Source organism: Paroedura picta, chromosome 9, assembly GCF_049243985.1.
Source record: "Paroedura picta isolate Pp20150507F chromosome 9, Ppicta_v3.0, whole genome shotgun sequence".
Classification (NCBI taxonomy): Eukaryota; Metazoa; Chordata; class Lepidosauria; order Squamata; family Gekkonidae; genus Paroedura; species Paroedura picta.
In genome coordinates, this window is record NC_135377.1 from 32,278,169 (window position 1) to 32,304,719 (window position 26,551).

General features: G+C 42.7%; 1 protein-coding gene across 1 annotated transcript in view; it reads right to left on the minus strand.

Moving 5' to 3' along the window:
• Positions 1–26,551, minus strand: part of C9H8orf34 (chromosome 9 C8orf34 homolog) — a 105,633-nt gene that overhangs the window by 46,073 nt on the left and 33,009 nt on the right. The window contains exons 6-8 of the mRNA XM_077352216.1: positions 23,118–23,287; positions 19,438–19,604; positions 9,195–9,330 (exon numbers count right to left, since the gene is read on the minus strand). Of these exons, the coding sequence (XP_077208331.1) occupies positions 9,195–9,330; positions 19,438–19,604; positions 23,118–23,287 (473 nt within the window). The remainder of the gene's footprint in view (positions 1–9,194; positions 9,331–19,437; positions 19,605–23,117; positions 23,288–26,551) is intronic.

A 26,551-nucleotide genomic window follows, 5' to 3' on the forward strand; every position in this document is an offset into this window, starting at 1 on the left:
TCCCCATGCTTCCAACCCCCGCACCAACTGACCCTTCCCCCAGCCGCTCCCTGCTCCCCGCTCTGCCCTCACCTTCTACCTGTCCTCCTGCTCCCTGTCCCTCTCTTCCCTTTGGCCTGCCAGCCACGCCACCAGCCAGCGCGGCCTGCTCGCCGGCCGGCACGGCACGCAAATGAACCAGGCATGCGTGGACTCACGCGCATGCCTGGTTGCTCAGCCCGATGCCCCGCCCCTCAGCTATACCACGCATGCCCGGACTCCAGAGTATGCGTCCTTCCCTTCCCCGTTGGCCGCACCGCCCGAACTCCACGCTGCGCCGCTTCCCCGCCTGTCCCCACCAGCGGCCCAACAGGCTCCCAGGTACGGGGGCCTCGCCTGAAGCCCAAACTCTGCCCATTTTTATAAATGGGCTTTCTTTCTAGTAAATATAATGAAGAAGACAATTAAGACTGCAGATTTTCCCCCTTTACCCTTTAAGAAAAAGTAATTTTTCTTGACAAACAATGTTTGGATTAGCACATATATTTTTCAAGTGCTGTTTCTGGATATATTCAGTGGGAAAATGTGGTCAGCTAGGGAAATTCTATGCCCCTTGAGGGTTTTGGCTAAGCTGCAACATAAATCTCAAGTCTTGTGTTGTTTGTTTCCCATGACAAAGCAAGACATTTGGATAGCTGTTGCTTTCAAAAGGAGAAATTCACAGGGAGCTCACCGTGAAATTGATTCCACAGTATGGAACTCAAACGACAGTAGTCCTTGGTTTATAGTACACATATTCCATGTAGGCACAATTCAGCAAAATCAATTCAACACATACTACTGAAACGGACAGGACAAGTATCTGTTGATGTTGGTAGATGGCCAGCTTTTAGAGTTCAACACTAGCCATGTTTATATGGAAATGAGTTCACTAATCTCAATGAAACATTTAAAAAACAGCATTTTAAACAATTTTTAGGGGAGAAGGCTTAAAACAAGATTCTTGCTCTACCAAATAGATGGAATCATAAGGATTTTAATGTTCATACATTTCAGACTATTATATAAGAATTCTGAGATTCGTGTTATCTTCCAGATCTCATTCTTAGTGGTGCTTTTTCACAGGCTTCTCCTTTAACCTTTACTTTCTCTCCACAGTGCAATTAGCCCATAAATTCTTTATGTACCACTTGAAAGGCCAAGGTACAAGAAACAGCACACTACAGAAAATGTCTCTTTTTCAAAATTACTAGGTTTAAAATGAACACTCAATTTGATGCAGTCATATAATCTTTTCAAACTGAATTTATGACCCTCCTGTGGCCCTTTGAAAGGCTGCTTTTCTTTGTGAAGTAAGAACTGTGGGGAAACACCATCAGTCAACAATCAACACAACATTTCACATACTTATTTTATGTTTTATGTGGGGCTAGGGACTGGCATGTCACCACAGGTGTCAAACATATCAGTGACTTTTTACTCCTGTTTCACACATAATAATTACCTAGGTCTCTTCCACATAGGGACAAGCATGTATAGCATTCCTCTTGCTGCTGCAGCTGCCAATACAATGCTGCAGCAATGTGTTTTCCACATGGTCGGTTTCCCTATAGTTTCCTTGCCTCAGACTCCCAACCACTTATCAGATGAAATCTCACTGCTGGTTATGTATACCCACAAGCATGTGGACTCCTAATCTGTATTGAGACCATAGCATACAATGTGAAGCATCTTTCCTTTCCTCTCCAGATTAATTTTCCTAACCAGAAACTATTGGGGGAGGAGAGCTACAGACATACTTATGGGTCATTTGGGGAGGGAAAAATGGTGTGGGAAAGGAAAGCTGAAGCCCCTTGGGCCCATGTGTCACTGGCCCAATCCAAACCAGAGTGTCAAACCTTTTAGGAAATAATTTCCTGGCAGAAGAGATTATATTGGCAGTATACATTTATCCATAACAGGTATCATTCATCTCTGCATAAATAATACACCTAATTAATAGTAGCTTTTTCCTGCCAGTCAGGGGATGTCCAGGTAACAACCTTTTGTATGGAAAGCTAGAGAATACAAGACATAAGGTGCAGCAAACTCTCTATGAGATCTGTCACAATTATCATAAATGTCACCTAATAGAAACCATATGGTTACCATGACTAGGAATGAATGACTGCCACAATATGGAGACAGTTACCATTAGCTACCCGTTGCCACCATCTGTAGATAGTTAAATCCACAGATTGGGGCCACACAGAGGCTAGAGATTTTTGTGCTCCCTAGATGTGCAGAAAATTCTGAGAGTTTAAATTACACCAAATTTTAAAAGCATACTTACAAGTAGAGCTGGTAGCAGCCACCATGGTGGAAGATACTGGGCAAGTGTTGATAGTCAGACCCCTCCTCACTTTGAGGGATAGTTTATAAGCAGCAAAAGCATAAGTGCTTTCCCAAAACATGCCAAATATTCATTTGCAGCACATAGTCTCAAAGAAGCAGATATTGGATCAGATGGCAAATGCATCTAAAACACTGTCCCTAAGCAGCAGGCATGGATGCCAGATGTCAAGTCTCCAGGACTTACCTGAAACCTTTAGATTAGCAAAATGCAGGGGCAGTTGCACTAATGGACTCCTCTTCCCACCCCAAACAGCTATGTGAATCTTTGGGACCAGGGGTAGTCAACCTGTGGCCCTCCAGATGTTCATGGACTACAATTCCCATGATCCCCTGCCAGCAAATCCTGGCAGGGGCTCATGGGAATTGTAGTCCATGAACATATGGAGGACCACAGGTTGACTATCCCTGTTTGGGACAATAGGTTCGCTGGGAAAGGTGCTAATAATCTCATCAACTCACAGTCATCTTCTCCCTCACATCCATGGAACTCAATCAGGCATTACTAACAGTTTTCCCCACCTTAACAATCTCCTGTTCTGAAATCTAGGGGTTGTCAAGACATATAAAGATCTTTAGTTCTCCCCTGGTAGAATAATCATGACTTCTGCGTTTCCATCTCGGGAAATGTCTTCACTCCAGATTTAACCCATCACAAGCATTCTAGTTTCTGGATTATACACCAGAAATCACGTCTAACACACTGTTTTAAGGGCTGTCACATAAGCCATAGTCTGAGGATAACGTTTTTCTGTAAATTAGAACACCCATAACCATTGTGTGTGCATGTTCTGGGATTCTCCATATACCACTATATCTCTGTGGGCTTTCCTCCTCTTCCCATGACATGCCATTTGTTTTGCTGCTCTCTCCTTGAACCTGTCCACATTGTGATAGGTAAATACATTGCTTTTTTCCCAAAACACTATCCCTTTTCACCCTTTGTTTTCCTTAGACCTCAAGTGTGTGTTCTATGTGCTTTTGTGTGCTTATATGTCTTAAATTCACCTTGATAAAAACAACTTATTTTGGACTGGTTTATTGAGAGATCCAAGTTTCACGTTCTTCACTAAATCTCTAAGTAATTCACAAATCCCCCCATCTAAATTCAGTAGCCCTCCAATCTGAGTAAGACTGGCTCTAGGCCAAGCCACCACAGCAGAGGATGCCAGGCCTAACTGCTGTGGTGGTGAATGCTGGCCATATCTCCAGCTGCTATAGTGGAGGATGATGGGCAAGGCTCCAGGCCTGGCCCCCATGGCAGAGAACATCGGGTGAGCCTCTGGGCCTGGCCACTGCATCAGAGGATGCTGGCAAGGTTCTGGGTGCATCTGCTGTGGCAAAGGACAGCAAGAGCTGCTGTGGACCTAGCCACCATGGTTGAAGGATGGTGAGAGAGGCTCCCAAGCACTGCAGCTGAGCTTAATGGTTGATGGTAAGGCCCAGAAACATACCAGGTTAAGCGATGGGAGGAGAGATTGAATCCCCCTGTAAGTCCCGCTGAGTGAGCAATGAGGGAATCAGGCAATGTGGGGGGTTGTGAGAGTTCTTGCTGCCCCCTCCCTCAAACCCTCAATCTAGGATTTGGGCAGATGGGCGCTGGTGAGCACAAATCTCTGTTGTCTGGAGATAAATGTGGGGAGAAGTAGGGGATACATAAATAATAAATCTGGCTGAAGACAGGAGGCAGATAAGCAGTAGATTGGTGAATGCTCAAGAAGAGAGAATGAAGCAGGGAAAGGGAAGAGGTGGGCAGCCTGTGGCTCTGAATGAGGTCAAAAGGTTAAGAAACACTGCTCTAAATTGCTAAGTTCAAAACATAACTTGAGAGTTGGTCAATGCTCTCCTCCCACTTTCCCTTCAGTTTCCTCACAGATGATCTCAACATTCCAGCCATTCCTGAATATTTTCAAGAGCCACCTGTTGAATTTTTATGGGCTTTCCTCTTCCATTTAGTTAATTTACAAATATTTTGTTCAAGGTGCTCCAAGTATTAAAGAGACCTTTCCTGTCTGTGGATGCCAGCTGGCCATGCCTCCCTGCCATGGTCCCAGAAGTCACATTTTCAATGATAAAATAAAATGCTTGTTAAATAAGAAGTTAGTTTAATGTTCATGTCTGGAGTACCTGAGCAGAACAAGGAAGCTTTCACCTCAACTGTCATAAAACTCACCATGCAAAGCAACAATTCTCCTCGGGGGGGGGGGGATTATCTGTGTGATTTGGAGATCACCTATAACTTTGGGAGATCTCCAGGCACCACCAGGAGGTTGGCAAATCTAGCAAGATCTGAGAATATATTTTCCCAGGGTGAAAAATTAATGCCAGGGCAAGGGGAAACCAGGGGAACAAAGAATCCTTGTGCAGGCTATGCATAGTCCTTGCACTGGATCCAGGTGTAGAAGCTCTTAGCTAGGGATGTCAGCCTCCAGATGGGACCTGGGGAGACCCTGAAATTACAGCTCATCTCCAGACTACAGATATCAGTTTCCCTGGAGAAAATGGCTGCTTTACAGGGTAGACTCTGTGGCATTGGACACAGTCCTCTTCTGCTTAAATATCTAAATCCCTTTGCTTGCAACAGCCTTCCTCTAGCCATTTTCTGCTGGTGGGGCTCTGAGAAGATATTCTGAGAGGGGGGTAATGGGAAGAGCCAATGGAGGGGGAGTGCAGCAGATTCACCTCTTTCCTCCCATTCCTCCCATTCCTTTTCCATTGTGTGTGAATTTAATAGGACCACCACAGACCAGACAGATGAACAGAAACCCACTCTGGCCTCCTGACTTCTCCCTGGGTTAGTTAATTTTTAAAAATGTATTACTTACTATTTTTAAAAAAGCAGCAGCATCCTTAATTGATTTACCTTTTCTGACATCTGTGTGTCAGAGACGTAAAGTTATTGCTTGATTCATCTTTTTCAGTTTTAAATCTTAAAAACAGAGGAAGTTTCCTCTAACAATTGCACATTTTGACTGTGCACGCTCAGCCATGGGGCTTGCTAGAGCACATGGACATTTTATTCCATCAGCATTTCCAAACGGGCAGCCTTCCCAAAAAAAGTGGCAACATCAAATTAAAACAGATGAGTTATAAAAGGAGGGTGGGCACATGCTCAAATACGGGCTTCATCTCACCACAGGCTGCTTTTGTTTACCAGCAGTTAACCTCCTCTAAAAGGAGCACAAAAGAACAGTCAGCAGGAACAATAAAAGGATGTAACTGGCAGAGTTGTACAAAATAAATAACATTCCTGCTAATCTGCATTCTGTACCACTCACAAAAAGTCTGAGTTGGCTAGTTTGGTCACTTAAGCCACCTTCTCAAGAATGCTTATTGTTTTGTTTAAAGAAAATAAAGGACTTAGTTGATTTGGCTACCTTATTCCCTGGCTCTCCCATTTTGGATGGAAAAACAGCTCTCACTTGCCAAAGCCATAAAGACTTCATATTGATTATATTCCTTCCAATAGGATAGGATAAGATGATGAAGCATTACAAGGTAACAACTGAATGAAATCCCCAAGGACACCCATGCAACAAAGCCTCCATTTGGAACAGGTGCATATAAGAACCTGTTCCAAATGGAGAACCTGCATATAAGCAGGTTCTGAGGCCATACAAAGCCTGGATCACTGCTTGAGAAGTCATAGAAATTCAGATAACTAATCTAATTCAAAAACAGAAAAAATAAAAACAGTCATCAGTACTCGAAACAATCCGGTACACTGTTAGGGTGAATAGTGTAATGAGCAAAGCTAATTTAAAAATACTCAATCCAGTCCCCAAACAGGTCAAGTAGTAGTCTAGAGAAAGTGTGTAAGAACTTTTCATGCTAAAGGGGGAAACCACTCCAGAGTTGATTATGCACTGGGTTCTTGAAGCTCATTTGGCTTGGCTAAAAAAATTAATCTGCACCTGAGACTGACCGATGTCCACTCTGATACTGCTAATTTTTTCCCCAATCTGTACTCCTCAGGATCGACCAGGGAATCACTTCACTTTTTCCCCAGAATATGAGAGAGTGGATTTTCTCCGCTTAATTGAATTCTCCTTGCCTCTAACTCAGGCTTTCTCAGCTAAGGTTTCCTGAAATCCTGGGGTTTCTTGACAGCCCTAAAAAGGTTTCCTGAAATCCTGGGAATTAATTAGTCAAGTCTAACTTCATCATAAAAGAGCCTCTTGTGGCGCAGAGTGGTAAGGCAGCGACATGCTATCTGAAGCTCTGCCCATGAGGCTGGGAGTTCGATCCCAGCAGCCGGCTCAAGGTTGACTCAGCCTTCCATCCTTCCGAGGTCGGTAAAATGAGGACCCAGCTTGCTGGGGGGTAAACGGTCATGACTGGGGAAGGCACTGGCAAACCACCCCGTATTGAGTCTGCCATGAAAACGCTAGAGGGCGTCACCCCAAGGGTCAGACATGACCCGGTGCTTGCACAGGGGATACCTTTACCTTTAACTTCATCATTGCATTAGGCCATAGACCACCGCAAGATCAGACACACAATAAAATTGTTCAATACAGTAGATTAGTTCAAAACAAACACAGATCTATCACAGTTATCAACTAAACAGAGTAAAAATTACATTTAATCCATACATTCTGCTCATTAGCTATTTAGAAAGTTCACAGTATTTGCCACAAGGCCAGCTCGAATCTGTCTTGCGGGCAACGCTAAGGCGGCAACCCTTTGAGTTACAAATGGACCTGTACTGGAAAGCAAATACCTTAATTTATCATGAGCTGAAGAAAATGTCCCTGGAATAATTTTATTTAGAAATTTCCTCACATGTAAAATGCACATTCCAATAGCTAGTGTGGAAGATCTTCAACTACTGGGTTCTCATAGATACAGAGACATTGTGAAAGAGGAATTTGAGTATATCTCGTAGCCAAAACAGAAAAGGCCAGTGACTGAAATCTCAGGGCTGAAAATACTACCCTTAGCTTGCTCACATTTATATTAACCAGATACAGGGCTCTGCAGGCCTTAAACCATGGAGCACACCTGGACTTCACAATTAAAGATCTGTCAATTTTTGCATCCTGGAGGAAAACGCACTTTCTTAGGTCTTTGTTATTTCCTAGTTCTGCTAATAAGTCTTCTGTGACAGTGTAATGTGAAATAATAACATCTATGAAAGCAGAAAGCAGCCCTCTAATGGCAGAGTTAAAGCACTGACGGTTAAAAGAGTCTGTAGTAGACAGTATATTTTTCTTCCACCATTTTAGCAGATCTAGATGAGTACAGGCCCTAAAAGAGCTCTGCCCTCATCAAGCGGCCAGAGCTCTTTTGGGAAGAGCTAAGACATCTTGTAAAGGTGTTCAGAATGGATTCTAAGCCATTAAGTGTTTGCTGGGTGGGAATTAATTTTTAATATATTTTAAATTTCTTAAACATTTACAGGGTGATATGGTCATTTCGGTCTGCTCTCTGTCTCCCAAAATGATGGGCCTAGAGGGGATGGGAAGGAGATGGGTCACAGGTGGGTGTGCACACAGCTTTAGCTCCCAACCATATTCTGCATGATTGCTCCATTTCTGGGGTTTCTCAAAGCCTCAAAGAATAATGTTTTAGGGGGGTTTCAATTGTAAAAAAGTTGAGAAACGCTGCTCTACTTTCTCACCCCCACCTCCTGACCCACACTGTGTAAAACACATGTTGGGAGAGAGGAGGAAAGAGCTGGAGGCAAAGACAGCTCATCTGTATTTCTTCTGACATTAATGCTGCACCATGCTTCACAACACTTAAAGAAGAAGAGTTGGTTCTTATATGCCGTTTTTCTTTACCCAAAGGAGTCTCAAAGCAGCTTACATTCGCCTCCCCTTTCCTCTCCCCACAACAGATACCTTGTGAGGTAGATGAGGCTGAGAGAACCCTGATATTACTGATCGGTCAGAACAGCTTTATCAGTGCTGTGGCAAGCCCAAGGTCACCCAGCTGGCTGCATGTGGGGGAGCGCAGAATCAAACCCAGCTTGCCAGATTAGAAGTTTGCACTCCTAATCACTACACTACACCATGACACCAAAGGCACTTATAAAGCAGAAAGAAAATTATTTTATAGCACATGAACCGAGACAAAATAAAGGCAGTCCTAAAATTAAAAACTCAGAAGTGAAAGCAACTCTAAGACTACTCTCTGCTTACAGTTTCGAAGATACCCCTGGCAGAAACTAACCAATTAGCAGAGACCAATCAACATCACAAAGAGGAATAAAGGAAGAAAAATTTCAGCAATCCATTTTTTCTCATTAGTATACAGAGCTAATCTTTGTGATTTGGAGGACAAAAATCCGAGAAGAAAATGTGCAGAGATCAGGAACAGGATGTGACAGGATGTGGATTAAAGGGATACCAGCTTCAATTCCATGAGAATCAAAATTAAGCTGTGAATGCAGAAAGCACTCTGCTCCCCAAAGGCTACCTTCATCTTAGTTCAGCTGAAAGCTTCTCTTTTTACAATCTTGTGAAAGTATAACCAGATGAAATATCCTCACATCCACAAAGCCAGCAAGGACTCTTATTAATTAGGATGCCTCTGTTTCTTAACGCTAAACCATGGCAATAGCTTTCTGTCCAGGATCTTTGATTCCTAAATCAAGTTCCAGAAGGTGAAAGCACGTCATAAACTAATCAGACTTCTGCGAAAGGATAAGCCTGCTATTCAAACATGAGATAGGTTACTATCTCCTTATTGTCCTTAGATATCTAACTGGGCATTTGGCAAATCACTTTGCAACACCAGTTTTTCTTTAAGGAAGCACAATTCTGATTTGAAATGCTCAAACAAACTATTATTTTTGAGTCTCATTGCCTACTATTTACCTGGCACACCTTGCACAGATGTTCAGTGTGACCTTGGCTTGTGGTTCAGCAGTATGTGTACTTCGAGTCTGGTTAAATTTGCTCCCCGAAGAAATCACACTGGTTACCCCTTCCATTCTTAAATCATCAAGGTCCTCTGCAAGGAGAAGAAAAAAAGCAAACATACCACTAAGTAAGTATTAGCAGCCATAACATCATAGTCCAACAATTAAAGCCATACAAGTAGTAAAGTCACTACAAAATTTGAAAAGAACAGAAGAACTGCAGAAATAAATAATAAATAGTTTTTACACAAAACATATACACACATACATTCATATGTAATGTTTAGTCACAGTTTAGTTCTTTTAACCAGGTTGTCTTCCTGTTCTTAACAGTGGAGAATATTTGGACAGCAGAGCAAAGAACTTTCTTGTGGGAAAGGTACGTTTTGTTGGATTATTAGTGAATTCAAAGGATTCAGTTCAGGAAACAGCGGATTAGAGCAGCATAAGTGGGAACCCACAAATAGTTGTAAGAGTAAGGTGACCAGATTTTAACATTGGTAAAGCGGGACACCATTGACCGGGGGGGGGGGTCTTGATTAAAAATTTGGTCTATATGGAGCAACAAAAATACTCATAGAATGCATAGAACGCAAAAATAGTATTGTAATATATATATTTTAATTTCAACATAGGTACAATTTGCCAGGTGCCCCCAGATGTCCCTCGAAAAGTGGGACAATCTGGTCACCTTATATAAGAGGCATCTTATTTCCTCCTCCCCCACCATTTCGTCTTTTCCTTTCCTGCTCACAGCTTCTTCCTGCTTCCTTCTCTCCTTTGATCATTGCCAAGGTCCAGGTAGAGCCTGGAGATCTCTTGGAATCACAGCAGATATCCCAATTTCAGAGATCCCAATTGCCAGCTCCATATTCGGAAAGCAAGGTTTGGAGAGAGAACTGACTCGAGTATGGTATAATGCCCTCCAGTCCACCCTCCAAAACAGCCATTTTCTGCAGGGGTACTGATCTCTGTCATCTGGAGAGTGGTTGTAATTCTCATCTTATCCCTCTACAATTAATGACTGCTTATTTTGTAGTAGGGAAATGGCTTGTTTGTATGGAATAATGTCCATGTCTCCTGATTAACCAAAAGTATACAGGTTCTGATTTATGTAACCTCAGGACACCTGGACCCTTAAAATACCAAAGACATCTTATACTGAATCAGACCTTCAGTCCATCAAAGTCTGTATTGTCTACTCAGGCTGGCAGCAGCTCTCCAGGGTTTCAGACAGAGGTCTGTCACATCATCTATTGCCAGGTCCTTTAATTTGAGATACCAGGGACTGAACATGGGACCTTCTGCATTCAAAGCAGACTCTTCCATTGAGCTATAGCACCTCCCCAAACAAGACTGTTCTGCCATTCATCCAAAGTCAGGTCAGTAGCTGTGCTTGTCACACATTCTTGGCGATTAACAGTCTGGCTGATTGCACTGGTGCAACCTTGTGTATGCCTCAGCACATGCTGCTTCTTTAAAGAAATTATAAGGAAAGTTGGCAGTTCTCTCAAGTACCAGGATAGTATCCATAATATCACCTGCCAATCAAAGTTAAGAGAATGTCATAACATAAATACAAATGGGCAGGGAGAAAGGATTGATTTTAGATAACCCAAAGGGCATTATACCCTAAAAACTGACAAAGCTTTGCTGATATGTTTTCCTATTGAGGGGTGGAAGGGATATTTAAGGAGCTTTCTTTAAAGCTACTCAGACTACTGTCTTCTCATCCATTTGGTTTTACAACAATCCATCCTGCCCATGCTACCAAAACATTACAGGAAAATGGAACATTCAGAAAAGCCTATAGATATTACAGAACAATCCTGTAATATATTTTGCAACTGTAACTATTACGTAAACCATTCCCTTCTAAAATACAGCCAAAGTACTGACATTCAGCAGGAGATGACTCTTCACTTATTTCTTCAATAACTCTTCATTGTAAAGGGAGTGTGTGGGCAGGGAGGATTAAACTCCATGACGGTTTTAAAGAAACAGTGCTTATGAACAAACACTGAAATGCTGAACTGATTAATTTTAGTATACATTTGGCCTAGCTTTTCCCCCCCCCAGACAGATGGCCATATGGCTTTGATGTGTTTACATAGAGTAAATCAAATTTTGCCCTAGCCTTGAATGTCACACTCATATTTCTCCATGTCTTCATGGTTTATGCAACTAGTTTCTTAATGGAGTCAAACTTTGCAAGTTTGCCAAGTAATCTGCTGGAAAAATGTACAATTTACAATCTAAAAATAGTAAGCTAGGGTAAATAATGAAATAATATAACAAACATGTGTAAACTTATTGGTAAATTATACTGAATTACACTGAATAATAGGCAAAGATTTTATTTATTTACTAGGGGCAAAGCCCGTTGTTTCCAAGAATACAACGGGCGCTAGAGCTTGGCAGTGGGAAGAGGAAAGGGAGGAGTTGTCCAGTCTGTAAGAGCATGGGGTTGAATGTGTGTGTTGTGTGGGAAGTTGTGGTGGCATGGCGGCAAATGAGAGCATGGGTGTGGAGATATGGGTGTCAAGAACCTGTGGCTTGGAATGTTTGTTGAGTGTGGGAGATGACAGACCATTGGGAATTGTGGCATAGTGGTTACAGATGAGCTTTCCAGAGCTATGTCTTCAGATATGTGAAGGAAAAATCAGACTGGAGACTTACATGGCAACCAATTCCCCTCAGTTCTGCATCATTTCCCTTCTTGTGTGAATTAGGCCACAGACACCGAAATGCCCCTCTGCCCTAATACACATGGGGTAGTCACAGTACACAGGTGTCCACCCTGTTTCTTCTTTTCCATTTTTTCACTGTTGATAAAATGTTATGTGCCCACATGCTTCTTTCATGGTTGCTCCTTAGAAGAATGGATTTTTGTACCCTGTTGTTTACTACCCAAAGGAGTCTCAAAGCAGTTTACAAACACCTTTTCCATTAGTCTCTCCACAATAGTCAACCTATGAGGTATGTAGGGTTGTGAGAGATCTGAGAGAACTGGGAATGGGCTGTAGTGACCCAGCAGGCCTCAGGTGTCTCAAAGCATTCTCCAATCGTCTTCCCCTTCTCTCCCCATAGCAGACTCCCCATGAGGGAGGTGGGGTAGCGAGCCTCACAGGGAAGCTGGCAACCCTAAGAGGAAGACTCTCTGTGCACAGCACAGCATCTTAGTAAGGTTTTTTATACTGATTTTCTATTTGCCAGGCCAAGGTTGAAAAAAGTCATGTGTCTCCAGCCATTTACTGGATGGAATTTTGGATGGAATTTTGGTCTGTCCTGGTGAGGGGCCAATCGGAAGGCGCTTTGCGCCTTCTGATTGGCCCCTCCGATTGTCAGTCCAGGGCCAAGTGGCCAATTGTTGCTCCCCCATTCCGGACTGAGCCCACGCCAACATCCCTTACTGTTTTATTAAGAGGGAACAGATTGTTAGACTTTTAGCCCACCACTCCTGCAAGCAGCATATGGCAGGGAACAACTATTTATTTATTATAACTTATTGTAACTTATTTCATATTACTGAACTGAGGGCTGGACAGAAATGTTCTTTTACAAACCTTTCTTGTACAAGCCAGAAATTAGGATACTTTGTGGGAGGACTCATTGGGGCAGGGCCAGCAGCCACCACTGGGAGACCTGATAGCATGCACCTTCAATGTTTCAACCAAAACTGGCTAATTGCTACTGTTAAACAGAAGCCATCCCATGAGCACTAGTGTGGTTTATAGTGCTTAGGAGTTTCATACCAAGATCTGGGAACCTTGGCTTTGAATCACCATTCTTCCATGGAAGCTCACTGGGTGGTCTTCAGCCACTTATGCATTCTCAGCTTCACCTACCATACAGGGTTATTTTATTGTGAGGATAAAATGAAGGAGATGAAAATGATGTAAGCTGCTTTGGGTCCTCCCTGTCAAGAAAGGTGGGGTGTACATGAAGAAAATACATAATAAATGTTGCTGAAAATGGGCACCAGATAAAGTAGGAATGGTGGGTGGATGGTGAGGATTTAGAAAAGCAAGAAAAGATGAGAATATAGGGATTGACAAGAGGTGGGAAAGAAGAAATAGTAGAGGATACAGGGGAAGTGAAGCGCCACCCATAAATTTTTGCAGGTTTTGCCCTGTGGCTGACAAAGCACAACTGGGTCACAGTTTCCCCAGGGAGAGGCTGCGAAGGGAGGGAAGGAGGGAAAGCTGAAGAGTGTAGGAAGAAGAAAAAGGAGAGAGGCCATAGGGGCTTTCAGGGAAGAGAAATAGAAAATAGTGGGGGAGGGGGAAATGAAATACCACTTTGCAAGTCCTGCTTGTTACTGTATATTAAAGGTAAAGGTAAAGGTATCTCCTGTGCAAGCACCGGGTCATGTCTGACCCTTGGGGTGACACCCTCTAGCGTTTTCATGGCAGACTCAATACGGGGTGGTTTGCCAGTGCCTTCCCCAGTCATTACCGTTTACCCCCCAGCAAGCTGGGTACTCATTTTACCGACCTCGGAAGGATGGAAGGCTGAGTCAACCTTGAGCCGGCTGCTGGGATTGAACTCCCAACCTCATGGGCAAAGCTTTCAGGCGGCTGCCTTACCACTCTGCACCACAAGAGGCTCATTACTGTATATTAGCAAGTAGAAATGGACCCACACACAAGTTTTTAAAAAAAATTGAAAAGAATCAGGAGAATTAAAATTCAACATTACAAGAATTTGGAGTTGCACCAAGAACAAAGAAAAAGGAAAGAAGTTAACATACTCCTTTTATAAACTTTTCTAATAATGATGACATCTTAAAAGGTCTACAGCAGCAACGACACAATACCTTTTTATTAGAACTCCCCAAAATATCAAAAACACTTAGGAAGCAAAGAAGAAGCAAAAGAAGACAGAGGAAAGTGTGTATCTTTTCAGGCCATGATTAAAAAGTGACTAATCTGAAAGTTGTTTCTTAAAGTGAAATTCAAAATGTGTTGCAAACCTGGATGCACCATTTCCCCATCCTCTTTTTTTATACTGAACATCTAGCATGAAGAAGAGTAATGGAAACTCAAAGGCCTGTTATTAGTAGAATTTTTCTATGTACCAACACAACTACCTGTGAGCTGTATCTATCAGAAGGGTCTGTTATTCCACCAAGATCAGATGCTTGTAGCTTACCACTGATCAGCCAATTCTGAAGCCTTCCTTGAGCACAAACAGCCATCCTCTAACTGAAACATTTCTTCTGGCAACAGAACATGCTGTTAATTTCAAGGGAGGCTCCTTAAACACAATGATAGTATAAATGTGCCTCCCACATGGGACAACCGCAAATTGCGAAGAAAATATTGACTGATTAAAAGAAGCCATTATACCTTACTTTCTCATAGAACAAATTTATAAATTCATTGCCTATATAATTATAGCATTTTTGAACTTTTAAAAATGTTCTTCTAGAAACGGCATTACAAGAAAAAAATTCATTTAAAAATTCTAACATACTTGAATCCTACACTTCAAAATACATTCTGACACATTTCATGCTTACAAACATTGCGATTCTTTTAGCCTTCTCCAACATATTTTGCCTATCTGAAAATTACATGATTACATAAAAGAAAACACGTTAGTGCCCTCAAGTGGCAATAATCTATTGCTGAAACACTTCTCCCCAAAAATGTTATACAATAGTATAATTAATATACTTGATCCATGTACCAGCTCTTAAAATAAGTACATATGTGAGCAATTATTACCAGAAATAAGCTAATAAGGATCTTTTAACTACATTAACATTAGAAATATTGGCTGTATCCTAAATAGTCATAGTTGATATATATTATAACTTTTTTCATTTCAGCCCTTTGTTTCCTATTTTTTAGCTTCTCCAATAATATTTAAAGGTCAAAACACCTCACTTCAGAGGTTTTACAAACACAGCTATCCGCTGGAAACAGACTGGCAGCTAAGGTAATTACAAAGTGATGTAGTTTTTTTGCTATATACCTTGTCCTTTTTGTTAAGGAGGTAGAACTGTATTTCCAAATACATTTCTATGCTGACTATAGTACAACTCTTCTCTTCAGTGATTCAGGTTTTGGGGACACTGGCACCACTCTTTACATTGTGCCAAACCTCCTTCAGACTGTGCCAGAAAAGCGCCTGGATATACTCAAAAGTCAGGAGTGGTAGAGGACAGGAAGGCCTGGAGTATCATTGTCCATGGGGTCGTGATGGGTCAGATACGACTTCGCACCTAACAACATACTCAAAAGTCAAGAACAATTCTCATTTTTATTTTATTTATTATTCTGTTGCTGATGATGAGAACAAGCCTCTAATAGGTCTGTCCCATCCCCACTCCCCCCTCTTGCATATATGATGCAGACTGAACATATCCAGTTTGATACATTCCGTTTCAGTCCAGAAAAAAATGATATCTCAGGTCTCTTGTTTACCTACAAACTGGGATTTATAGGAACACATCTTATCTTAACCCCGCCCGCGGCGCCGCGGGCGCCGCAGACTAAATAAAGCCATAAAGGCTTGGGGGGGGAGTTAGGGCGGGCTCTGTCCAGGATGAGGAAGGGTGCCGATTGGCCCCTTCCTCCGGACAGACGATCGGCGGAGCCAATCGGCAGGCGCGAAGCATCTGCCGATTGGCCTCTTCGATTGCCGCCCCGCCGCCAAGGGAGCAATTGCGAGCCGCACACAGCGCGGCTCGCAGTTGCTCCCTTGCAGCCTGACGCATCGGGAGGCGTGAAGCGGGCTTGATTACTAGTGTGGAATAAAACTTGTAGCTACTCTTACAGTGCAACTCTGTGCAAAATTACTCCAGATTGAGCTTACTGAAGTAAATGGGCTTTATGGGAGTAATTCTGCATAGGCGTGCACTGTTAATGTTCTTATATGGTACAGAATATTTATGTATGGCAATAAGTTACAGAATGTTCATGTATGGCAACAGAAAGCATCAAGGGCTCTGAACCTTCAATTACTTTCTCCCTTTAACACACTGGTCTACTATGCATGTCTGTTTCCGCTCACTTGCACTGTACATGTCCGTTGGGTTTTCTTTGTCATTCTGCATTGATTTTCCTCCATTTAGCAGCAAGTTCCCTTTGTTGTCGCTGTTTCTCCGGGTTTTCTGAGAGTGCTTTTGTGCCAGTTTCCCCCTTGTTTTGCTTCCAAGCCAAAGTTAATACAAAAGCATACAGATTCCCTTGGATTTCTCCCACCCTGTCCTTTTACTGCCCTTCAAAAGTCACTTCCCTGTCCATACTGATTTTGTTTCACCCACTCTGTACCTTCTTCCATCCCCTCCTTTATTGGTATACAAGGTCTATTTTCCCCTTTTGTTGTTGTTTTTTTACAAAATGTGAGTCTACCAATATGAGACCTGAACCCCATTCTCTGGATCTGTTCATCAATACTTGAGGCAACATGAATTGAAATGTTTCAAACCATGACGTTGGAAATATAAACATATCAGTTCTAAACAGAGCCACAATTTCCATTACGGTATCTGAAAACCAGCCTGTATGTCTTTAATAGTTTCTGTTTAATTAAAACCTGATCCTCAAAGTGGCACTGGCACAAACCCGACTCATTTCAATAAACCTACCACTTCAGTAAGATTTTTGAAAGTGGCAGCAGATTGTCTGTGATTTATAGCTGCCAGGTCTTAACGATTCATGGTGGAATTCAAGTAACATCTGCAGACCATTAAACTGAGGGAATGTTCATTCTCACTATTTTTGCAGGACTGTAAGCCATGTGGGTAAGTATGTGTGATCAATAGGCTCTACGGTCTGTACTATAATAACTAGGTCTTATTAAAGTTACACCACTATTTAAGGCAGCTTACTTAAGGGCAGTCATAACATGGTGGACTGGACTTAAAACAGAGCTTGACAACTAAGGCAGAAAGTAATTGGAAGTGGCAATTAAATAGAAGCAAAAGGATCAAAAAAGGTAAGTCTGTGATGATCTCATGAATGTTTTGTTTTGGCAAAGAAGTTTGTTTTGAAGAGGAATTTCAATTCCTTACAATGAACAGAGTTACAGAGACTACATAAAAGGAAGATAATTGCAGTTAAAATATGACAGAATAAAGTTTTATTCCCCTGAATAAAACTTGTCTTATACACCCCTATAGGGCAATGATGGAGAAGACATAACCCAAGGAAATTCTGCACTTTGTGCTACTCTTAAAGGGGCACGGGGCATTTCAAGATCTAAACCACTCTGGGTGGGGGAGAACAGGGGATGCTTTTACATAATTGCTTTCTCTCGCTCCTGTCGCATTCTGTGGTCCTTTGTCCCTCCCCCCAGCCTCCTAAATTAAACTCAGTACACATCAGCAAGCATCCCACTTATGTTGCCTCTATGCATCAAGCAGCTGAATGCTCTGCCAGTGTCCCTTGGCATAGTTATCTGGGGGGAGTGGTTTAACGCAGCCCCAGAGAAACTTCAATGGCAGAAAACGCAAGGGCTGTAAGGAACGCCTCCCATGCGAGCCAATACGAGGCTTCTGGAGCTCCTGAGCTCCCTCTGCAGGAGCCTCACCTCACCTGGTTTGTGCTGTCGTGCTGCTTCCATCCCATTGTGACAAACGCGCCCAGGAGATTCCTTCCTGCTGCTACTGCCGCAGCTTCGTTTTTGTTGATGCTGGAAATAAGTTTGGTTGCTAAGCCTGGGCCAGTGAGAGGCGAGCTCTCCCGGACCCACCCTCGACAGAGGAGCAGCTCCGGAGCCCAGATGGGCCAAGCAAAGTCACCAGAGAGCTGTAGGTGCTGCCCAGCCCTCCACCTCGTCCATCAAAGGTGTGGGGCCATTTGCTCCACAGTCATCCCGCAGGCTGCGAGCAGGATTCCCATGCTGGGGGCTGGCCTGTGGGCTAGGGCAGCGCCATGAGCCTTTTTAAAAGGGACAGGGTAAAAGCCAGAAAGGCAGAGAATGGGCATTAAACAAACAAGAGGACCGGAAAAGAACAGTGGGATGTATGACAGACACTCAGGGAAAGTCCCCCATCCCCCCCCCCGCCAGCTCCCGTTGGGCCGGGAAGCCCTCATACCGCCTCGGCATGAGATGGCATGATGGCTTCCCGGCCCAACAGGAATGGAGACCACCACCGCGAGGTGGCATGAGGGCTTCCCAGCCCAACAGGAATGGAGGCCACCCCACCCCACCCCCAGGGCACTTACATATGGCCTGGTGAGCATCCAGGGACAAAGTGCCGGTGATGCCGGCAGACAGGCCCTGGCTGGGGTGGAATGGAGGGTCTGTCAGGACTTTGGGCCCACTGATTGGGACAAAGTCCTGAGTGGGCGTGCAACCCAATTGGGCCCTGCCTGAGACAGGCCATGCCTGGTCCAATGTGTGAATTGGCCTGAAAATGATAAAAAAACATACTTTTATATATGTTAGTGTGTGCAAATATATATATAATGTTTATAGAGAGAGACTGTATTGTATCATCTATTTTATACACATTAAAAAAATCATCTGGCATCTAGGATGTACACATCTAGGATGTACAAATAATTCATTCAAGCCTTAACTAAGAGCGTATCCTAGATCAGTGGTCCCTAACCTTTTTATCACCGGGGACTGGTCAATGCTTGACAATTTTCCTGAAGCCTGGGGGGGGGTAGTCTTTTGCCGAGGGACGTCGCCGGCGCATGAGCCCCTGCTCCACTTGCTTTCCCGCTGGCGCCCCTGACCTCCCATCGCCCGCTGGGGGGCGCTGCCAGCAGTAGCTGTGCAGTGCCACGCAGAGGGGGAGCTCCAGCTATGGCGGCCGCCAGAGAGAACCAAAGGTGAGCCAGCGGCAGAATGGCAGGGCAGCCCCTGAGGCAGCAGCCAAGGAGGAGAATGAGGGGGAGCCGCAGCCCGGTACCGACTGATCAACAGACCGGTACCGGGCCCTGGACCGAAGGTTGATGACCACTATTCTAGAACACATCCAATTATCCTCAGCAACTCCAGATTTCAAGGAAATTATTGGTGGACAAACTTATCTACCACGGCAACCCACTTCACATTAGCTCAGCTACCACTGCAATTGCCATTTCTAGGTAGAAAATCTCAATATTCAGTACAAGATATTCATGAATTCCATCAAGGCATGAAACAGTGAGGAGGTACAGCTATAGATAGGAGAAGGTTCAATTTAGTATACAGTATGATAGAAAAATAGGAAAATTATTATTTTTAATTACCCAGGAGTTCCATTGCATCATCTTCATTGTCAATATCTTCCTCTGTTACTGATGGAGCTGCGCTCTGTACAGAATCAAATGAATCCTGGGAAAGCATAGCAGCCAGTAGTTTCTTATGTTGCTGTTGTTGATGTTTCAGTCCTTTGGTCTTTGGTTCCATCTTTAAACTACAGAAGAAAGGATAGTTTTCTCTATAACCACATACAGAACATTAATACATACCCTAGCAGAATATATACATTACTTTTTATTAAAATACTATGCCTGATTTGTAGAATGACGCACATGTGATAGCAAACTTACAATTATATATCATCCATAATTGGGAAATTATGCAGGCAGCCAGGTGATAAGTGGATAGTTTCATTATACATATTTTTCCAACGCTAATTTAGGAGCTGCAAGTGCAATTCTGTTTTAGAAATTTGACAATTTCAAATCTGATCACTGGCAATAGATGGACACCAAATCCTTGTCTAATAAGGTAGGTATGTTCTGAACTTGATTGCAGTACTTTATCAAGTCAATTCTTTTTTTTAAATGTTGCTATTAATTGAAATTATACAAATGTAAGATTTGTTTTTAAAATAACTCCACATGATGATCCCCCAAATCATTAGTATCTTTGACATGGCTTGATGTATATGGCTGGTGTAAGATGGAATATATGATCATATTACAGTTCCAAGCAGTAGAAGACATCTGTAGAAATCCTTCCCCCCCCCCCCCCAAATATTAAAACAGAGAAGTGTTCTGGTTTTAAATGCCTCTACAGTTTCACATCAGTTTTTAGAAAATTGTACCAATAAATACTAATCTGGTAGACATTGTAAAGTTTCATCAGCAGTATTTTCTAGATAAACTCACAGATACAGGTTTGAGAATACTAGTAGGGAAGGGATTATAGATGCATTTAAATAAATATTTTAAATATTTATTTAATATAGAAAAGAAAGGTTTGTAATTAATAATAAATTCCAACCAATTATTGATAAATTAGCCAGGGGTAAGTTGTAAGTCAAGTCTTTTGCCATGACTACCTTTAAAAACAGTCTAAGAATACTAACTCTACTTGCATAGCAGCCAAAAAGAGAATTAATAAACCCACTATTAATAGATATATTAACTTTTCCCATTTCATTCTTATATCATGCAGCCCTGGACCTGCCTTATATTTTAACTGTTGTTTTGTTTATTTAACCATAATTATTCATCTAAACCCAGAATTTTCTTTATTTAACCCTATAGCTTCCTCAGATTCTAATCTCTATATTTGTGACTAGATATTAAGCCCGCTGTGGCCAAAATACAGTGGGCCCTAGCATGATGGGTGGGTGGAGGGATGGGGCAAAGGAAGGAGGAAAAGGAGAAAGAGAGACAGAAAGACAGAAAGAAAGGGAGGAAGATAGAGACAGAAGAAGAGGGAGAGAAACAGGTAGCTAGAAAGAGGCAGATGGAAGAGAGGAAGGAAGGGAGGAAGGGAAAAACAAAGGGAATGCTGGGAAGAAGGGAAGGATAAAGGGAATGATGGGAGGAAGGGAGGAAGAGAGTAAGGTAGGTGGCCTTAGGACCTTCTGCTGGGCCCAGGGGCAGGCTCGGCTGCCCCAGGGCCCAGTAGAAGGCTCGGGACGGGGGCGGTGGGCTATGCAGCCTACTGCCGGGCCCAGGAGCAGTCTCGGCTGCCCCAGGGCCCGGCAGAAGGCTCGGGACGGGGGCGGTGAGCTCTGCGGCCTACTGCCGGGCCCAGGAGCAGTCTCGGCTGCCCGAGGGCCTGGCAGAAGGCTCGGGATGGCGGGAGTGGGCTTTGTGGCCTTCTGCCGGGCCCAAGGGCAGGCGAGCCTGCCCCAGGGCCCAGCAGAAGGCTCCCTGGGCAAGGAGAAGCCAGCCGGAGGACTTACCACTTGGGAAGGCTTCTTCCTCTGAGAGGCGACTCTCCGGCCGGGCCAGGCGAGGCTGGGCCAACCAGTGACACTCTTGGCCCCCGAGTGACACTCGGAGGGCCCAATCAGGAGCCGCTTCACTGCTCCTGATTGAGCCCTCCGAGTTTTTATCACGGACAGGGCCCACCCTAACTCCTCCCCACTTGCCCTTACTCCTTTATTCCTCCCACTGCTCTGGAGCAGGGGGAAGTTTAAAGATAATTGTGTGTTGGCATAGACCAAGTTTCAGTATAAACTATTGCATGGCAATACGACCATTAGGTAAAGCACACTCAGGAGTACACAAAATGTTACAAATGGTTCAGAAGAGTTCATATATGATAAGCATTTATATTTCATATGGTTTCATCCGTACTTTAATTCCTATTCTTGTCAAACTATCAAACTGTCTTTCAATTTCTTGACAAATATAGAAGTTAAAATAAAAAACTTTTTTCATGCTACCTCACATTCAACATTTAAAATTATCTGCCAATATTTGCATACTAGCTTCCATATGAAAAAGTATGGAAGATTAATTCCAAGTAGCAGAGTTATCAAGGCTAAATTATTAAGGTAACTAACAGACAAATGAGATATATTCAAGTTACACCAATTTCAATCATTAAATATATTCTGTAAACAGATACATTATTCTAAGGTAGTAGAAAAACCAATTACTACATGAAGACATCTCAATGGAGTTTAAAATCGCATTGACTTGAACTGCATATGGAATATGGTATTTGTATCCAGAGATTTAAATGCAAAACATACAGTCTTACACTTGTCCAGTTTTAGTTAGCCTGCAATATGATTTACACAGAATTCTTAACTGGCAGAATACAAATAAATGTTATTTTAAGCTATACTTAAGATGAATTTAGTGGACTGTGATTGGAACTCTGAGAATAGAAAAGGACTTTTTTACTTTCCTGTCTTCCTGCAATTCACTGTATCCCTCCCTCCCCCATTGTTGCTATCACCCAGCACAGAAGATAAAGGAATGTGGCACATAAACTAACATGGTAAACGATAATCAGCAATATAACTGCTCAGAGACAGCCAAATGCATTTTTCAAATTCTGAAGTCACTTCAGAAACCAACAGTATTATAAAATGTTTAGCACAAACTGACAAACAAGATGCTACAGATAATTAGGGCAACATTCCCTCATGGTACTGGTGTAAAGGTAAAGGTAAAGGTATCCCCTGTGCAAGCACCGAGTCATGTCTGACCCTTGGGGTGATGCTCTCTAGCGTTTTCATGGCATACTCAATACGGGGTGATTTGCCAGTGCCTTCCCCAGTCATTACCGTTTACCCCCCAGCAAGCTGGGTACTCATTTCACCGACCTCAGAAGGATGGAAGGCTGAGTCAACCTTGAGCCGGCTGCTGGGATTGAACTCCCAGCCTCACGGGCAGAACTTTCAGGCTGCATGACTGCTACTTTACCACTCTGCGCCACAAGAGGCTCTACTGGTACTGGTAGAGGTACTGGTGTAGAGGGGCCTTATTGCCATTAGTCTGTCTTCATATGTGCACAGGTAACAAAACCTGGAAAATGGTAATAGGGGGCTCTGAGCTTGCCTTCCATATTCCTGAACAAGATCTCCTCCTATGCCCACTGAAAATTACTGGGGCTTGGAATGGGAAGAGAGCCAGATAAATAGCAAAATTATCTAGAATCAGCTTGCTGTCACTGTATACCAATTAGAAGTTGTCTGGGTTCAGGTTCTTCAGACAGCAGTAGAGTTTACCTTCCACCAGGACTGTTACTATCTTCACTATCCCACTGTTCCATTTTGCTTCTTGGTATTGGTGGCTGCAACATTTCAGCCGCTAATGGATCTGCATCATTCTCTTCACGGCCAACCCATTCTCCAACAACACGGGGCCGTAGAAGAGGAGCATTAAATGCTGCTACATCCTAAGGGGAAAAAAAGGATCATCACTCTTTATGAAAAATGTGATCAAAGTTAAAATAGTTAGGCACACAGAGGGACAAAGCCTGTTGAGGGAAAAGCACATAAACAACAGTGACCCAGTAGACATTATTTACCTGAACTTTCAAAAGGCTTTTGACCAGGTACCTCACCAAAGCAGCCTGAGTAAACTCAGCAGTCATGGGATAAGAGGATGGAATATCTTATGGATTAAAACTGCTTAAAAGACAGGAAGCCAAGAGTAGGAAAAAATGGACAGTTCTTACAATGGCGGAAATAAGCAGTGGGGGTCCCACAAGGATCTGTATTGTGGACAGTACTATTTAATTCATTCACCAGTGATCTGGAACTAGGGGTGAGTAGTGTAGTAGACAAGCCTGCAGATGATACAAAATTATGCAGGAAGGTAAAAACCAAATATAACTGTAAACAGCTTCAAGAGGACCTCTACAAATTGTGTATGTGTGTGACAGTGTGATAAATGAAGTTCAATGTTCATAAGTGAGGTGATGTTCACTGGGACAAGAAAATCCCAACTTCAAGTATAAACTAATGGGATATGCTGAGACTGAGAGGAAAAATGATCTTGGGGTCATAGCAGATAGCTCAATGAAAGTGTGAACCCAGTGTGCTACAGCAGTGAAGAAAGCAAATTCCATGTTAGGGGTTATTAGGAAAGGGATTGAGAATAAAACAACCACTACAGTAATGTCTGTAATGTCCCTGTACAGAACTATGCTGCAGTCTCATTTGGAATACTGTGTACAGTTCAGGTCACCATCTCTCAAAAAGACATTACAAAGCTGGAAAAAAGTACAGAGGAGGGCAACCAAAATGATTAGTAGATTGGAGTACCTTATCTATAAGGAAAGGCTGAAAGGACTGTGAGTCTTCAGTTTAGAAAACAGACTACCAAAGGGGGACATGATAAAGATTTATAAAATTATGCACTGGGTAGAAAGAGTTGACAAAGAGAAACAAATTTCCCTCAACCAAAATACTAGAACTCAAGGGCATCCACTGAAGCTGATGAGTAGTAGATTCCGGATGGACCAAAATAAATACCACTTTACAGAGAGAGATTAAAATGTGGAATTGGCTGCCAGAGGATATAGTTAATGTCCACAAAAATAAATAGCTTTAAAGGGAGATTAGAAAGACTCATGGAGGATAAGTATATCAGGTGAATAAGGAGAATCTCCACATTCACTGGCATTAAGCATGTGAATCTCAGAGTCAGGAGGCAACATCAGGGGATGGCTTCAGCTTCCATGCCCTGTTGCTAGCTTTCCAGAGAACTGGCTGGCCAATGTAAGGGACAGGTTGCTGAACTAAATAAACTATTGATCTGATTCATCAGGGTTTTTATGCTCTTATGTTTAGAAATATGGAATTATCTAAAACAGGGAGATTAACTATGCCAACTGTATATGTTTTAACTGATTAACCATGTCAAATCTATATGTCTATACAAATGTATGTTTTAGTTCAGTGACCAGAGAAGACAATGGAGATATTTCTTAATTACTCAAGGGGAAATTGATTTGGTAGGTATCAATAACCATACAGCATTTTAAAATCGATTTTAATTAATGCAGAGTTGTGAAAGTTCATGGGAACTAAAGAATAAAATTATCTAATCCCTGGGTAAAGTTTTCAGGAATCACTCATCTTTGATACTACTCATTTCTTCTAATAGCCATGGTTTTTAACATATGAACAAAGACATCAACAGTAACAATCAATTTATCTATTCCTATTCATTTTTTCACTTTCTTCTTTTTGCAAAGTTGAAATTTGCTCCATTGAATGCTATGTTTGCTCAAATGGTACAAATAGGAATCCGATGTGTCATTTCGAGTCAAAATCACACAGGAAGACTTAAAACAACTCTCCCGCTCATCACAGACTTAGCTATTTAAAAGAAAACAATGCTCTCTACACATGCTTTTCTGAGTTCTTCCAAAACATCCCAACTAAGAATGCAGAAAAGCATGTGTGCCCTTCATATATATGATTTCCAAATCCCATATCTTTAAAAGAATCCTGTTGCTCAGATTTCCACACAAACTACTATGAAAGCATTTTCAGCATTTTTATAAGTGAGGTCACAAAATATTGAAACAAAATTCCTCAATTTTAATCATCCTGCTGTGAGATTATTTCATTTGATCTTATTTCCAGCTTTGGGTTTAGATTTTCAGTCTTACACTAAATAATCACAACCCACTAGCTTTAGACAATCATGGAAGAAAAAAAGCAAAAAGAAGACTGCACGTAGCATATCTGTAAACCGCTCCGCAGGAGAGGTAGAAATAAAATGCTAAGGGCAATGTGGGAGGAGAAAGCTGCGGGCCGAGTCCATGATAAAAACTCGAAGGGGCCAATCAGGAACCGCAAAGCGGTGAGGGGGCCGGGAGAAAAGCAGGAAAGGAGCAGGGCCACCACATCAAAGACAGATCCTTTTGACACTTGGAAGTCAGGACCTCAGGGGGGGAAAGCTTCATCCCGGGGAAAGGAGGAGGCCCGCCTCGTCTCCGATGCGGCAGGCCTGCTCCTTTCCCCAGGATGAAGCCCGGGCCTCGGGGGGGGGGAAGGCTTCATCCGGGGATGAAGCCGGGGTCTTGGAAGGGGATGCGGGGAGGGGGAGGGGGTAGGAGGTGCCCAGCCCAGGGGGGAGGGGGCCTGGGGGGAGAGGGGCCAGGGGGGCCCTCCCGCACCCAGCCCCCTGCCTTCTACAACAGGCCTTAAATCTAGTAATTTATATAATACATTAAATATAGCAGTGGAATATAACTGACAATAGGATCATTGTCTTCACACAGAAATACTAATTCTGATATAATACTTTACATAAAAATGGTCAGATGGAATTACAAAATGTGTCTAAGCATATGCTGTATGTACAAATAGTTTCTTATATCGGCTGAGTGAGAATGATTTTATACAGATTATAATTTAAATATGTATTAAGAACAAACTTACCTTATTTAAACTTAGTTTCAGAAGAAGACAGGCTGCGTGCGCCAGAATTCTAGTAAATGGCCCCAAATGTTATGATCTTTATGCTTATCAACATGCTACTGGTGAGTGGGAATTAATTTACTAAGATTATGTAACTCACTCTCACAGGACTGCCCTTGAAACTGTTTGGAAACTTGAGCTGGTCTAAAATGCAGCAGCACAGGCCCAAACAGAACAAGTCCAACCAGGTACATATGCAGAGCACATATACAACCAGTGCTTTC